We start from the raw sequence: 17170 nt of genomic DNA, 5'->3' as shown, positions 1-17170 counted from the left end.
GCGGCTAAACCCTTCTTTTTCTTCAAGGTGTTAGCACACTCGGCTTAAATATGGCCAAAACCATCGCATCCCCTGCATTGAATTCCCTTTTTGTTAGTCTCAAAAGATTTAGAAAAATTACCTTTTGATGAATTGGACAGATTTTTCTTGCTACCAACTTTCATGATGTATATTTTGAAATTTCTAGATAGCAACACCATTTCATCTGAGCTTTCCTTAGAAGATTTCAAGGCTATTGTCTTTTCTTTTACAGCAGTAGGTTTGTCTTTCTGACACATTTGTTGATTGAATTCGAATGTTCGAAGAGACCCCATCAATTCCTCTACTTTCAAGGTATCCAAATTTTTTACCTCTTCTATGGCAGTGATCTTAGTTTGGAACCTATTAGGCAAGACTACAATTTTTCTGCAATTTGAGCATCAGTTAATTTTTCACCCAAAGCAAAAAATTCATTAGCAATATCATAAAGTTTTTCATTAAATTCAAACAATGTTTTAGAATCTGTCATCCTAAGCTCTTCAAATCTAGTTGTTAACATAACAAGTCTAGTTCTTTTTACCTCAGTAGTACCTTCAAATTGAATTTGAAGAATATCCTAAGCTTCCTTGGCTGTATCACAAGAAGAGATTAATTTGACATGACCTTCTCCAGCAACATTAAAAATCTTGACAATTTTTCATCTTCAGTTGTCTAAGTTAATTCGGGTTTTAACGTGACCGCACCAGTTTTTTCATCTATGTCAACTGGTGTCTTCCACCCTGATAGGATTGACCTCCAAGCCTTCTCATCAATTTTTTTTTATAAAGGCCTTCCTTCTAACCTTCCACTAGGGTGTATCATTCAACAATGGTGCATGTGATAATGGACCTTCTTCTACAAAGAAAGACATTATAGAAAACACAACAAACAAGACGGATAACCACAAGATCTCACTAAGAGTTTAGCGTCCTACTCTGATACCAATTGAAATTCCATTTTTCTTAATTAATTATTAAGTAATTAGTTAAGTTATTTTAATTCCAGAAATGTAATAAGCAGATAGTTCAAACACACAATCTGATTAATCACTTTCGAATGATGATTAATTAGATTTAAATAGAATAAGCAAGAACATAAAAATCAACACATCAGATTTTTACATGGTTTGGTTGCTCTAGTCTATGGAGTCACGCTCAAAGAAGAAAACTTATTAGTAAAGATTTCAAATACAAAAGCAATGACTTATACAGATTAGACTCCCTCTATATCGTTGTCGCATTCTTTTGTATTTCAATACCAATCTTGTTTCTACAAGAATCAATTCTTCACTCGAACTCCATTTGATGATGACTGATTGTTTTCTCCCTTCTGAAGAAAGACTTGATTGGCTCTTCTCCCGAATACCTTGATGCTTTCTTCCTCCCGAAGAAAGACTTTGATCAGCTCTTCTCCTAGAGACTATAGAAGTAATCACAATGAAAATAATACCTTGAATCCTACAGACTAAAGGGTATCAAAAATAGTGCACATGCACACAAAAACAAGACTAAGCATTTCCACTCTTAATCTCACAAAATACAATCACTCTTCAAATAAAAATTACACAATGGTCTGTGTAGAGTTCAACTTTTCTTGGTTGCAAAAGCTTCTATTTGTAACATCTAGAAGTCCACCTTTTGCAGCCCAAAAAATCAGAGAAAATAATATCACTGAATGGATAGTCTGTTGGATTAGTCGTGTTACACCCAGATTTCGAGCATGAGATTGTGATCCCGAAATCTAGGCTCGTTAGGTGTAGGCTCGAAATAGACGCGGTCGCCGTGGATTAAACCATTTCTGTTAACAGCGACCTCGAAGGCACAAGGGATATGTAGCCTCGAAAATGCTCCAAGCTCGTAAATGGCATGGTGTGACACTTGTATATACCCCTGAACCATCTCTTGCCTTCCAGGCTGGTTCGAGCTCGAAATGTGTGAGTTCGAATGTGGCAACATCATCAATGTTTACTTGTTCCGAGCGTAGGCAAAGTTAGGCGACGAGCTCGTGATCGACTGATAGTCTCGGCGAGTTCATGATCAACTGCTGGTCTCGAAGATTTGATGAATCTCGTATCTGAGTTTATCAGTAATATGTGAACATATTTATTGTTGTACAATCCCGATGTTTAAGGTATTTTATTTAATCTGTTATTTGATCCCACATTTTGTGGGACGTTTCCATGTATATAGGAAATAATGCATTAAATAGCATTATATTAATTGATTCACATAATATTTTCCCGAGTTATGTGGGAATGAATTCTGCAAACCTTCTCTATAAATGGAGAAGGAAGCTCCATTCATAGGGATCGATTCGCTGATTTCTGGAGAGAAAACTCTGGGTAACTATTCTCCGAAAAGTTTCTAGAAAACTCCCAAGTTCTAATAACATATACTCGTGGACTAGGCATATTTAACTGCTGAACCACGTAAAAAAACCTCTTGTGTTCATCTTTATTCATTTCCTCCAATATTTTCTTGTTTAATTGCTCTCCTATTTAAGTTGACGAAAAATAGCGTCAACAAGTCGAAATCCCACATTGCTCGGCCAGCTAGGCAATTAGACAGATCAACATATACCTGGACAGACTTAAGAATATAAAATAACCCACCAATTTTTGTTTCAAAAATCACTAAGATTTTATCTTAATCAATAAGAAAATAATCAGAATAATATATATTAATAAAAAGGATTGTTTCGTCGTAAGGTGGTATAAAAAGACATATTCGAAATCAAACAAATAAGGAAACAATTTTATACCATAAAAATCTTTAATTAATTTACAATTGATTTTGTGAGACTTGAATATTATTGATTGAGTAATAAAAAAAATGCCTGCAATAAGTTAGCCAACTCTAGGATTTTACACATTTGAAGTAAAGCATAAATAGAGTCAAGTGCAAATTAAGTACTACCCAAGCTGAGCCAATAAACAAATAGAGGCCATACAGAATTAACCCTACATTTCCCTACTTAATTGTTTGTTGAGTTAATATTGTTAACAGCTATGTGTAAAGGCACTAATAATAGGGTAATGCATTTAGAACTAATTAATACATTAAAACGCTTGCTGGTGAAGGTTTAATCAACATGGATGATTAAGTTGGATTGATACAAGTAAGAAATATAATGTGGGCATGAATTTTAACGTATTTCAGTCTAATTTGCAATTATGTTTGAGTGAAAAACTCTCATAATAATTGTATATAGATAGTGTTTGTCCCTTTTATGAAGGTTCTCCCCCATATTTATAGGAGCGAGATATTTCTTAGATGGTTTTTCTGAGCTGGTTATGAGTATCCACTTTTATTAGAGTCAGTCCTCACTATAGATCCACTACTCGAGTGTAGTCAGCCGTCAATGCGACCATACTTGAACTTTATTTTTGATCGAGGGTAAATTTGTTAGTTCTGATAGAAGATGTTACTTAATTTACATTTATTAGTATTGTTGAGGATAGTAAAGGCTCAACTATTACTGTAATAAGTGATTTAAATAACCGGATAGATTTTTTTAACTCTTTCAGTTGGTGGGTGTTTAGTTTAGTTTAGTTTTACTTTTTTTTTTTTTTTTTTTTTTTTTGTTGCTGAATGGTAGTTTAGTTTATTTAGTTACTTTGTTATTCCAACTGTTATTGTTGGTTGTTAATTATAGCTTAATTAGTAACTGTATCTCTGTACAAATCAAAGTCATAGCTCATTGGCCATTTTATTCTCTCTTTTCTTTCTCAACTACTAAAGAGAATTTATAACACTGACTGTACTACACTCGTCACATGGGGGTACGTAATAATTTGTACCCCACAAACATTAATAATGGAGTAACTGATCAACCCTTACCATTAACAACATTTAACTCGTCTTTACTTTCGTGCCTTCTAGGACTTTTCCTTGACTGAATATGTATAATTAGCAAGTTTGCTTAGTATTCAGGCTGTGAAATTTGATAACATATAATCTTTCATAAAAAGAATCTCATTTTCAATTCATTATATTTCTGAGAAGTATTATTAGATGGCTGCAACAATTGTTTCTTCTTCTTCTTCTTCTTCTTCCTCTTCTTCTTCTTCTTCACACAAGTATGATGCGTTTCTTAGTTTCAGAGGTCGTGATACTCGAATGAGTTTTACAAGTCATCTTTACACAGCATTATGCGGGAAGAAGATTTTAGCCTATATGGATCACAAGCTCAAGAGTGGAGAAGAGATTTCATCAACACTTCTAACTGCCATTGAGGAGTCAAAAATTTCCATAGTCATATTCTCCAAAAATTATGCTACTTCAAGGTGGTGTTTAGATGAATTAGTACACATAATGGAGTGCAAAGAAGAAAGAAACCATATTGTTTTGCCTGTCTTTTATCGCGTAGATCCATCAGATGTGCGACATCAGAAGGGTAGCTATAATGAGAAGCGTTACAATAAGAACCATACGAACACTAACACACTACAACAATGGAAGAAGGCTTTGACAGCCGCTGCCAATTTATCTGGCCCTGAATTAAAACATAATGAGTAAGTTTTATTTAATTTTGGTGTATATTATTATGAGATTAAAGTAAATTAGACAATCTTTAATATATATATAAGTAATTTGTTTTTATACCTACGTATAATATAAATTGAGTTTAATCGTGTGTTATTATTAATTGATAAGATCTGTACTGTATACAGGTAAAAGCACCCTACTAAACTCCTATCCTATAGGTTGCTTTATCTAATTGATTTCTTTTTTATTTTAAATAATAAATTTTGATTTTGCAGTTAAAACTTAACGAATAACTTGAAACATTGCATATATACTATACTTGCTACAAAGTGATAAAGAAATTCAGAAGAGAATTGCTAACGAGCACTACTGGTGCCCAACACTACAAGAAGGTGGCATACAATTATTTGTGCAATTCAATATTGGGTCCCATTTATTTGAATTGAATAAGTAATATGGGATATCGCTAACCAATCATAGGGTGTCACCTCATGTGGTGTTGGGCACCTTAAGGTGCCAAATAGCAATACTCTATTCAAAAGATATAATATCTCTAAATGTTTTATAATTAATTTATAATTATGTTTTAATGGTTTATCTTTTGATATTTATTAATTTAATATTTTCTTAAATAGTTTAGAATTTTGATTTCTCCTTTTTTTGTAATCTAATGTATGAATCAATGTTAAATGAGAAAGCTAAGCTATAATTATTCACTTCTCTTTATCTCATAAATCTATAATGGTATCATAACAAATATATTTTTGAAACCTCTAAAATTGCTCATTCTGTTATATCGACTATTTTTTTCGCTCTTTTCTTTGTTTTCTTTAATTATGGCCACCACAAATAATATATTTACCAGATCTACTCCTAGTAACAATTTTTCATCGCGATATTTATCGTCTTACACTATCAATCGAGATAGTTATCATCCTCCTCGACCATTCCTTGGTCACTACCAGTGGTGTAATGTCCGAGAGCATGTTGCCAGTGACTGTCTTATTTTTTACCATCAGCAATCCTATATGCCTCATCCTCAAAATACTTATTAGCAATCTCGAGCATATGTGACCACCACTGCTCCTTCTATTACTCATAATTAGCTTCTTAACAGTGGCGCATCTCATCATGTCACTGCTAATTTAAACAATCTCTCTATTCACACCCCTTATGACGACACAGATGATAATGTTATTGGAGATGGCACTGGTCTTTCTATCTCCCATTCTACCCCTTCTCACATCTTTTCATTATATAATGTTCTTTGTGTGTCTACTATGAAAAGAAATCTTCTCTCTATTTCATAATTTTGTCGTTCTAACACCACTTCTATTAAATTCTTCATTGATTCTTTTTATGTGAAAGATCAACATACAAGGGAAATACTTTTGCAGGGTCAGACTAAGGATACTGTGTATGAATGGCCAACAAATTCTTCTTCGCAATCTTCTATAATTGCTTTCTCTAGTGTCAAGGCCACTTCGTCTAAGTGGCATCATCGACTAGGTCATCCATCATCGTATATTCTTAAGCATATTGTGTCTTCTTTTATTTTAGAGTTATCTAGTCCTATTACGAAAAATTATAATTACAATTCTTGTGAGTGTAGTAAAAGTCAAAAATTACATTTTTCTGTTTCAACTCTTGTCACATCTTCTCCTCTTGAAGTAATTTATTCTAACGTATGGACATCTCAGATTCAGTCTATTGATGATTTTAAATATTATATCTTTTTTTTACCATTTGACAAAATACATTTTTTTTTATCCACTTAAACGAAAATCCCATGTGTTCGATGTTTTTGTCCACTTTAAGGTTCTTGTTGAAAATCACTTCCAACATAAGATTATCACATTCTATTATGATAATGGGGGAAATATGAAACACTTCCTACCTTCTTAGCCACCAATAGGATGTCTCACCGTACCTCTCCTCCACATACACCAGAACATAATGGGTATTCTAAGCATCGTCATCGTCACATAGTTGAAACTCGGTTGTCTCCTCTCAGTCATGCTTACATGTCTTTACCATTCTGGTCTTTTGCTTTCTCTACTGTAATTTACCTTATAAATCGTCTTCCCACTCCTACTTTTGACCTCATGTCTCCATATTCAAAGCTATTTGGTCTCTCACCTAATTATTCCAAATTTTGTAGTTTTGGTTACCTTTGTTATCCATGGCTTCGACCATACTCCTCTCAAAAACTTACGCCCCGCTCTATTTCGTGTGTATTCTTAGGTTACTCTTCCAGTCAAAGTGCTTATATATGTCCAGACTCTTCTTCCTCTCTCATTTATTCTTCCCAACATGTTAAATTTGTTGAATCTATTTTTCCCTTCACTACAACTCAACCTGATCTAGATCGTCCTTCTCCTACTACACTATCTAATTGGTGTACTATGTCACTTCTAGTCACGATTGCACCATTGTCTGCCTCCCCTGTCGTCATCGACCCTGTTCCTCCTCAACCACCATTAAACCCACATCCTACTATTTCGATACTAGAAACCTAGAGTCGTGAAACCATGCCAATCCCTCATACACCACAAAACATTTGTTGTGGCATACCACTACCATTCCTGTTACACCACCTTCTCTCATAATTGCTTCTGCACCTCAGCCTCCCCAACCATTTCCTTCCACTTTCCACCTCCTTGCCCCTCACCACCTCAAACCTTGGTCTATCCACTCCACCACCACCTACTACCTCATTACACCTACCACCACACTTGCCTCGAGTCATTGTTACTAGATCCAAACATAACATCCACAAACTAATCCAAAAGCTTAACCTTAGGTCACAACTCAATACCACAACTCACCTTGAACCTACAACAGTAACTCAAGCCCTAAAAGATTCTAAATGGCGTTAAGCTACTTCTAATGAGTGCGATGCTCTTATTCACAATATAACTTGGGAACTTGTTCGTTTTGATCGAAAACAAAATTTGGTTGGTTGCAAATGGGATTTTCATACTAAATATTTAGTTTATGGATTTGTTGAAAGGTAAAAGGCTTGTTTAGTTGCTAAGGAGTTTCACCAACGTCCTGGAGTCAATTATCATGATACATTTAGTCCAGTGATCAAGCATACTAGTGTTCTTCTTGTTCTCAGCTTGGCTACCAATCATGGATGGTCACTTAGACAACTTGATGTTAATAATGCATTTCTTCAAGGCACTCTCACTGAGGATGTTTTTATGTCACAATCACAAGGCTTCATTAATAATGATCATCCTCAACACGTCTGAAAACTTCGCAAGGTTATTTATAGTCTTAAACAAGCACCTCGAGCTTGGTACCATGAGTTGCACCAATTTCTTTGTTACATCTAGATTTACCAACTCTCATGTAGACACTTCTCTTTTTGTCTTCAACAATAGAGGTGTAATTTTGTATCTTCTAGTTTATGTTGATGACATTATTATTACATGTGATAATGATAGGGCTATACAGAAATTTATCCACCTTCTTGCTCAACAATTCTCTCTTAAGGATCTTGGAACCTTAACATATTTTCTAGGAGTTGAAGTTACTCCCCACTCTCAAGGTTTTTTTTTATTTTTCTGCATCGGTATATCGTTGACTTGCTTGCTCAAACCCATATGAAAAATTCAAAGTCGGGTTCCACACCTCTTGCTACTAGTCCAATACTTACTCTACACTTTGGCGTGACATTATCTGATCCAACTCAGTATAGAACTATTGTTGGCAATCTTCAGTATCTCTCCATGGCACGTCCATATTTTACTTATACAGTTAATAAACTATCTCAATTCATGCATCAACTAACATGTGATCATTGGAATGCTCTTAAGCATCTACTACATTATCTGTGTAGGACCCTTGATCATGGAATTGTTTTACATTGTAGCTCCCTCTTGGCTCTTCATGCTTTCTCTAATGCCGATTGGGCAGGTAAATGAGACGAGTTCACTTCTACTAGGGCTTACTTTGTTTACCTTGGTCGTAATCCTATTTTTTGGAGTTTAAAGAAGCAACGTATTGTTGCACGCTCTTCTACAGAAGCTAAGTATCGCTCTATCCATTGCGGCTATTGCTACTAAACTCAGATGGATATGCTCTTTTCTTACCGAACTTGGTATTTTCGTTCCCCAACAACCTGTGATCTATTGTGATAATGTTGGTACCACAAACATATGCTCCAATCATGTTTTCCATTGTTGCATTAAACATGTTGCTTTAAATTATCATTATATTCATGAAAAAGTTCAAAATGGTATGCATCGAGTGGCCAATGTTTCAACTACTGATCAATTGACCGATGCTCTTACTAAATGACTTCCGCGTCAACAATTTTAATATCTCAAACTCAAGATCGAACTTTTACCACGGCTGTCCAACTTGCAGGGACATAATAAAGTTATTCAAAAGATATAAAATATCTTCAGATAATTTATTATTTTGTTTTAATGATTTATCTTTAGATATTTAATAATTTAAATATTTTCTAAATTAGTTTTCTTATTTCTTTGTAATCTATATATATATATATATCTTTATATATAAAAAAATGTGTATTGATCGATTTTTCTTGGTTTAACAGTTTTTTTTTTTTTTTTGTTAACTTTAACAGAATATTTTAAATATTTAACGAAATATACTTTTAAAACCAATTGAAAATAAATATTTATTAATTATATTAATATAAATTCAAATATTATAAAATATTATTATTATAATAATATTTAATACAAAACTAGATATTTAATAATTATATTAATTTAAATTTAAATTTAAATGTTATAAAATATCATTATTATAATAATATATAATACTAAACTAGATATTTAATAATTATATTAATATAAATTGAAATGTTATAAAATATTATTATTATATGATTCTAATTTTTATAAATTTTTTGAATGAATAAATATTTAGTAATTATATTAATATAAATTCAAATATTATAAAATATTATTATTATAATAATATTTAATACAAACTAGATATTTAATATTTATATAAATATAAATATAAATCCAAATGTTATAAAATATCATTATTATAATAATATTTAATACATAATCTTAATTTTATTAAAAATGTTATCATTTATATTTAAAAAGAAAACATTTTATTTTTTTTATTTCTTAATCTAACTTATATAACTATATGTTCATATTAAATAACAACAAACACTATAAATACATTATATGACAAATTTGTATGTGTACAAACAGTATAATTGTGTAACTAAATAAGAAATTAGAATAACATTTCTCTTTTATCAAGAATAAGCAAGCTTCTTCTCCAATCATTGATGTATGATTTGAATAATATCATAAATATTTTGTACATTAAATAGGGTAGTTTGTGATCTAAAAGGTTATCATATTATTATTATTATTATTATTATTATTGAAAATCATAAACAATGTTTTAGTTATTTTTTCTTTTAATGTGTTTATGTCATTTGCTATATATAATATTGTTTATTTATTTAGAATTTATATGAAAATCATAGAAACTTATTAATAATAATTAATAAATTTTCTAAATAAAACTAAGCAAATGTAAATTGCACGTTGCTTGAACCTATTATCTTTATAGATAAAAAGTGTGTATTTAATGATTTTTCTTGGTTTTAATGGTTTTTTTATTAACTTTAAGTGAATATTCTAAATATTTAAGGGAATATATTTTTAAAACTAATTAAAAATAAATATTTGTTAATTATATTAATATAAATTCAAATATGATAAAATATAATTAGTATAATAATATTTAATACAACACCAGATATTTAATAATTATATTAATTTAAATATTATAAAATATCACTATTATAATAATATATAATACAAGAGTATTTAATATTTATATTAATATAAATTTAAATATTATAATAATATATCTTATATAATCCTAATTTTATAATATTTTGGTAGAATAAATATTTAGTAATTATATTAATATAAATTCTCACATTATAAAATATCATTATTATAATAATATTTAATACAAATCTAGATATTTAATGATTATATTAATATAAATTAAAATTTTATAAAATATCATTATTATTATTATTATAATAATATATAATCTTAATTTTTATTAAATTTTTTATCATTTATATTTATAAAGGAAACATGTTTTTTTATTACTTAATCTAACTTATATAAATGTATTCATATTAAATAACAACAAACATTATAAATATATTATATGTAAGTAGCGTGTATGTACAAATAGTATAAATGTGTAACTACATAAGAAATTAGAGTAATATTTCTCTTTTATCAAGAATAAGCAAGTTGTTCTTCTCCAATTATATTAATGTATGATTTGAATAATATCATAAATATTTTGTATGTTAAATAGAGTAGTTTGTAATATCATTATTATAATAATATATAATCTTAATTTTTATTAAATTTTATATCATTTATATTTAAAAAGAAAACATGTTATTTTTTTTATTACTTAATCTAGCTTATATAAATATATTCATATTAAATAACAACAAACATTATAAATGTATATATGTAAGTGTATTGTGTCTGCAAATAGTATGACTATGTAATTGCATAAGAAATTAGAATAACATTTCTTTTTTGTCAATAATATTATTATTATATGATTTGAATACTATGATAAATATTTTGTACATTAAATAGGGTAGTCTGCGATCTAAAATGTTATCATATATATTTAAATCATATATGTTTATGTCATTCTTTCATACAATATATTTTTTATTTATTTAAAATTTATATGACAATCATAAAAACTTAATAAAACTAAGCAAATAATTCATTTTGGTTGCTCCTACTTATATATATACAATATATATATTATATAAAAAGTGTGTAGATAACCAAAATTATTGGTTTTAATGGTTTTTTTTTGTTTTGTTAATTTTAACATAATATTTTAAATATTTAACGGAATATACCTTCAAAACTAATACAAAATAGATATTTATTAATTATATTAATATAAATTCAAATATTACAAAACACTATTGTTATAATAATATTTAATATAAAATTATATATTTAATAATTATAATTATATTAATATAAATTTAAATTCAAATATTATAATAATATATAATACAACATTAGATATTTAATAATTATATTAATATAAATTTAAATATTATAAAATATTATTATAACAATAATATATAATACATAATCTTAATTTTTATTAAAAAAAATTATCATTTGTATTTAAAACCGTTATTATAATATATACACATATATATATATTATTAAAAAACTAAAAACAATATCTTGATTTAATTTTTCTTTTAATATGTTTATGACATCTTTTTATATATAATATAATTTATTTATTTGAAACTTGATACAAATTTAATAAAAATAATTAATAAATAAGAAGCCTAAGCAATTAATAAATTTCCTATAATAAAACTAAGCGATGTGTTCAATAAGAAGCCTAATAGTTATTTTATTCTCCTCTGATAAATTTATCACAGAGTATTTCTCTTCTATACACAATATTTTCTTCACATGGATTTATCTTATGAACTACAATATTTGTATGATATAGGTCATTGGATGAGTCAACCTTTGTAAAGAAAGTTGTCCAAAAAGCTCTTGACATCTTAAATAATATCCCAGCTGAAGTGACAAGTGATGATTCTATGGGTTTAGTTGGAATCGAAAAACGTTTCGAGAAAATTAAATCCTTGTTACAATTGGATTGCTCGGATGTACGTGTGATTGGCATTTGGGGAATGCGCGGTATAGGAAAAACAACACTTGCTCAGACTGTATACGATCGATTCTTTAACCAATTTGAGGGTTTCCATTTTGCAAAGTTAAGGGAAGAGTTAAGTGAAACCGAACTGGATAATATGAAAAGGCGGTTGTTTTCTGACTTATTGAATGACAAAAATCTAGATCCTATGCACAGCTCTTTTGCAAAGCAAAGGCTTCGTCGAAAGAAAGTGCTTGTTGTTCTTGATAATGTTAATGAGAGGCAATTAGAATGGTTAGTCGGAGATAATGTTCCAAATTTTGCTACAGAACGGTTTGGTATTGGAAGTAGAATCATTTTAACTGGTAGAGACAAGAAGTTGCTCATCATGGCTAGAGCTCATGTGATATACGACGTTGAAGCATTAGATTTTGATGAAGCACTTAAACTATTTCATCGGAAAGCCTTTGGAGAAGACTCAACTCATTTCAAGTCAGAGTTTGAAGAGATGTACCCAAGAATTGTAAATTATGCCCAAGGAAATCCTTCAGATCTTCGTTATTTGGGTTCTCACCTTCGTCATAAGAGCATAAAAGAATGGGAAAGTGTATTGGTAAAGCTAGAAGAAGCTCCTAATAAAGAGATTGAAAAAGTGTTGAAAATAAGTTATGATGCACTCGATGAGGGAAAGAAGGCTTTATGTCGTGAAATAGGAACGAACATCCTTGTGGAAAAGTCTCTTGTAAACATCATGCATGGCATGATAAGACAGATGCCTTTGGAATTTGTTCGTGGAGACCCAATAGAGATTGGACAACATAGCCTATTATGCTATGCTCATGATGTCTCTTACGCCTTAAAAAATAATAAAGTAAGCTCCCAAATCTACGACTATTAGTTTTTTGGAATAAAAATTAGCTTTCTCAAATTCTTTATCCTTTCGTTATTCTACTAATAAAATTTTAATAGCGGCTCATTTTTTTCTTCTTTTTAAATTTTCATATTTTTTTCATTAATTTATATAGGTTAATTATTGAGAAAGTAAATTGTTAGTACATTAAAATAGATTTGATATATTTATTTAAAAAAAATGAAAAAGTAAGCTACATCTATTTAAATCAATTATTTCATTAAAAATATCATTTACTTATTTTTTTTATTTTCATAGTCTCAATAAATAGTATATTATTGTATATTAATTTCTTTTTCTTTATAAATTCATATATATAATAGACATTATCTCTATGTACTTACCTAATAAATGGTATATTATTGTATATTTATTTAAGAAAAATTTATGAGTTGATAATATTGTTCTTCTAAAAAAACTATTTAAATATATTATTTTTTAAAATTGTATCACTCAGACTTTATATATTTTTTTCTTTATTTGCAAATAGTGTACAAGAAAATATTAATTTTTTTTTATAATTTTATAGAAGTATTTTTTTAGTTTTATTTTTCTTCCAATATTTGGTATGTTCTATTATAGTATTTTCATAAAAGTTTTTAAAGTATTTTTTTATTAAAATTAAACTTATGCTTTATTTTTATTATTGGTATTAAAAATTAATTAAATTCTTGTCTAACAAATTATATAGCATAAATTTAAAAAAACATTATAAGATGCATATATGAAAAAAAATAATACTTTTTTATAGGAGTATGAAAATAAAAAAATATAAGTAAATGATATTTTTGATGAAATAATTGATTTAAATAGATGTAACTTAACTTTTTTATTTTCTTTTTTTAAATAAATATATCAAATATATTTTAATGTACTGACAATTTACTTTCCCAATAACTAACATATATAAACATATATAAATTAATGAAAAAAAAATCAAAACTTAAAAAGAATAAAAAAAAATGAGCAACTTTTAGAATTCTATTGGTAGGAATGTAAAAGAATAGGGAATTTGAGACAACTGATTTTAATTTTTTTTATTTTTTTTTTGGTATTTTATGTGCTCATGCTCAATACATTTAAATTATATTAAAATTTTGTTCTTAGGGGAGTGCATTAACCGTAGGTATACTCTTAGACGTTTCAAAGATGCATGAAGGGCCAAGCTTGACATCTACAGCCTTTGAAGATATGTGTAATTTAAGAATCTTGAAAATTCATAAACCCGATGATGGTGAAAATTATTCCAAATTGATCATAAACATTCCTCAAGGACTTCAGTCTCTTCCTCGTTCTCTTCGATATCTAGTCTGGCCTAACTACTCTTTGAACTCTTTAGCATCAAATTTTGAGTCTCACAATCCTTTCAAACTTGGCATGTGCTTTAGTAAGGTCAAGCAACTTTGGAGTGGTGTCCAGGTATACTCTCTTCATATTCATATTCATATTCATATTCAACTATTATATACATAAATTTATGTGTAGTGTATATCTATGATTTGAACGTATATGCCTTAATGTGTTATATAACAGAATCTTGGAAACATAAAAGGCATCGATCTTTCTTTTTGCGAGGAACTGAGAAAACTTGTAGACCTGTCCCAGGATCCAAAGATACAGAACTACATGCCTGCTACTACAAAACACTTGAATTTAAGAAAATCTAGCATTGAAACATTTCCGTCATCATTTGAGTCTCTCGAGAATCTTAAGAGTCCTCCTAAGCTTCCAAGGAATATAAAGACATTTAATTTGCTATGTCGAAGCCTAGAGAGTCTCCCATCTAACGTTTGGACATTAAAGCTTCTTAAAATGTTTAAGAACTATAATTGCTCCAGATTAAAATACTTGCCTCAAATTCCAGAGGTTGCTGAGCATATAAATCTAGATGCAACAAGAATCCAAGAGCTACCCTCATCGGTTGAAAATCTAGTCGTCCTTCACCATCTAGACTTGAATTGGTGTGAGATTCTTAAGTTTGTACCTAAAGACCTTAGCACATTGAGTCATCTTTCAAGGCTCTCCCTTGCAGGTTTGAAACTTGGATGTTTCCCTCCCATGCTACTTGGTTTTCACTCTTTAACTACTCTAGAGTTTGGTTACTGCAACATATCAGAAATCCCTGATTGGTTCGGTTCTTTATCATCTCTGACAAAAGTTGATATAAGAGGAAACAATTTTCACAGCATTCATCCATGCATAAGGCAACTTCAGAATCTCAAGTACCTAAACGTAAGCCGTTGCAAGAATCTTCGACATGTTCTGGAGCTGCGTGCCTCTGTAGAAAACGTTGAGGCAAGTGAGTGCTTGTCCCTGGAGATAGTCGAAAATTCTTCAAATGGTAATGTTAATGAACTAGCAGGATCTATTAGTTGCACGGAAGATGAGGTAGGATTTCTGTTTTTTAATTGCTTGAAAATGGACTGGAATGCGCGAGACAACGTGCTCATTAACTTCTTAACCCAAGTTCTTCTCATCTCAGCCACTGAAAGTGAACCTTCATCTGATCCAGTATGTGATCACTTGTATTGTATCATAAAGTGTTATAAAAAGTTGAATATTGTTATTGTATCATATCACTGACTTTTGATTCATTGCACAGTTGACAGAATTTACGACCGTTCGAACTTGCTATCCGGGTGACAGAATTCCTAAGTGGTTCAGCAATCAGCGCCAGGGATCTACAGCAACTATCAAGCTTCCACCAAATTGGCTCAGTGACAATTTTTTTGGTTTCGCAACATGTGTGGCTCTCGAATTTGATGACCGTTCTAAGTTCAATTATCTGAACATTGATACTACCATATATTTCAAAACAGATCATGGTACTAATGATGATGAGAAAGATGAAGTCTATGATTTTAGAGTGAATTTCATCAATGATATTATTGAATCAATGGAGAAGCAAAGCTTAACTATCCGTTCCGATCACGTGTTCATTTGGTATCCTCACAATGCTAATAAGTTCCGTGAGAAGAAACTCGATGGTGCAATGGAGGCATTGTTTGACTTCTCTTGTCATCTCTATTCGGGAAAAAGACCAGAATCTAAAAAGCTTGATATTAAGGTGAAAAGTTGTGGGATTCGCATGATATATCTCCCAGAAGCAAAGGAAGACTTGTATTCATCCATTGCTAGTTCATCCTCCAATGGCTGCCATATATCTGAGGAACCAGAGCCAAGTACGAGTAATGAGCCTGAACCAAGTGGAGCCGAAACCAATTGTTCTGATGCAGATGAATCTCCTATGCACAGTGTTAATAAATGTTTCGATTTCTTCGGCTGCTTACCCTTTCTCTCCATACTTACTGGTAACATCTAATGAACAAGACACTTCTCTCTTCTCATTTCTCTTTCCATCCAAACACAACATAATAGTTTCCACTAATCTTTATTTTCTCTACTTGTATTGTTTGGTTGAATTGGAATTTCGGGCTTGAGTTAATACTGGTTAGATATTAGTCAATAAATTTAAATATTATGGAGCGGGCACTGAAAAATGTTTGATAAAATGCATTAATGATTTTATTGTTTTGCTTTGTTATGCATGTATGATTTTATAAATTTTCCAATTTCAAAATCCTTTTTTTTTCTCCTGCTTTTTATTGCGCTCTGTTTGGATATCAAAAACTAATTTTCTACTTTCTGGTATTACAGAGTGGAAAGCGGCGAAGCAAAGTTGAATCCTTCATTTGCAGAGAAATATTTCCGTTGGAGCTTTGCTGCAAGCTAAAATGTATAATTATGTTACTAATCTTGAAAGAAAGAAAACTGCTGTGCTTATTTTTTGCTGTTGTTTACTGATTGGAACTTTATTATATCTAGTTTTTGATGCAACTTTTTACAGCCCATTTCTAGTTTTCTGACATTGTAATACCACTGTTTTAATATGACTTTCTTATGGGTAATTATTTTAGGGTAAAATAAACATAAAAAATGAGAGCTTTGAGTTCTCTTCTATCATTCAAGAACAACTAGTAGTGGTTGTTATCATTAACTCAAATGACATGTCACCGACATTTTTTTCAGAGCTAAATGACGAAAGGATTAT

The 17170-nt window shown here is 30.0% G+C and overlaps 1 protein-coding gene across 1 annotated transcript; it reads left to right on the top strand.

The window, feature by feature from the left end:
* Positions 1-3600: 3600 nt before the first annotated feature.
* Positions 3601-16861, top strand: LOC133822512 (disease resistance-like protein DSC1). Its single transcript, XM_062254881.1, has 6 exons — positions 3601-4531; positions 12060-13080; positions 14227-14538; positions 14653-15630; positions 15722-16430; positions 16777-16861. The coding sequence occupies exons 1-6, from the start codon at positions 4032-4034 to the stop codon at positions 16800-16802; spliced, it is 3546 nt and encodes a 1181-aa protein (XP_062110865.1). The 5' UTR covers positions 3601-4031; the 3' UTR covers positions 16803-16861.
* The last annotated feature ends 309 nt before the right edge of the window (positions 16862-17170 follow it).

The sequence above is a fragment of the Humulus lupulus genome, chromosome 3 (genome assembly GCF_963169125.1).
Source record: "Humulus lupulus chromosome 3, drHumLupu1.1, whole genome shotgun sequence".
Taxonomy (NCBI): domain Eukaryota; kingdom Viridiplantae; phylum Streptophyta; class Magnoliopsida; order Rosales; family Cannabaceae; genus Humulus; species Humulus lupulus.
This window is presented reverse-complemented; position numbering and strand designations above follow the sequence as displayed.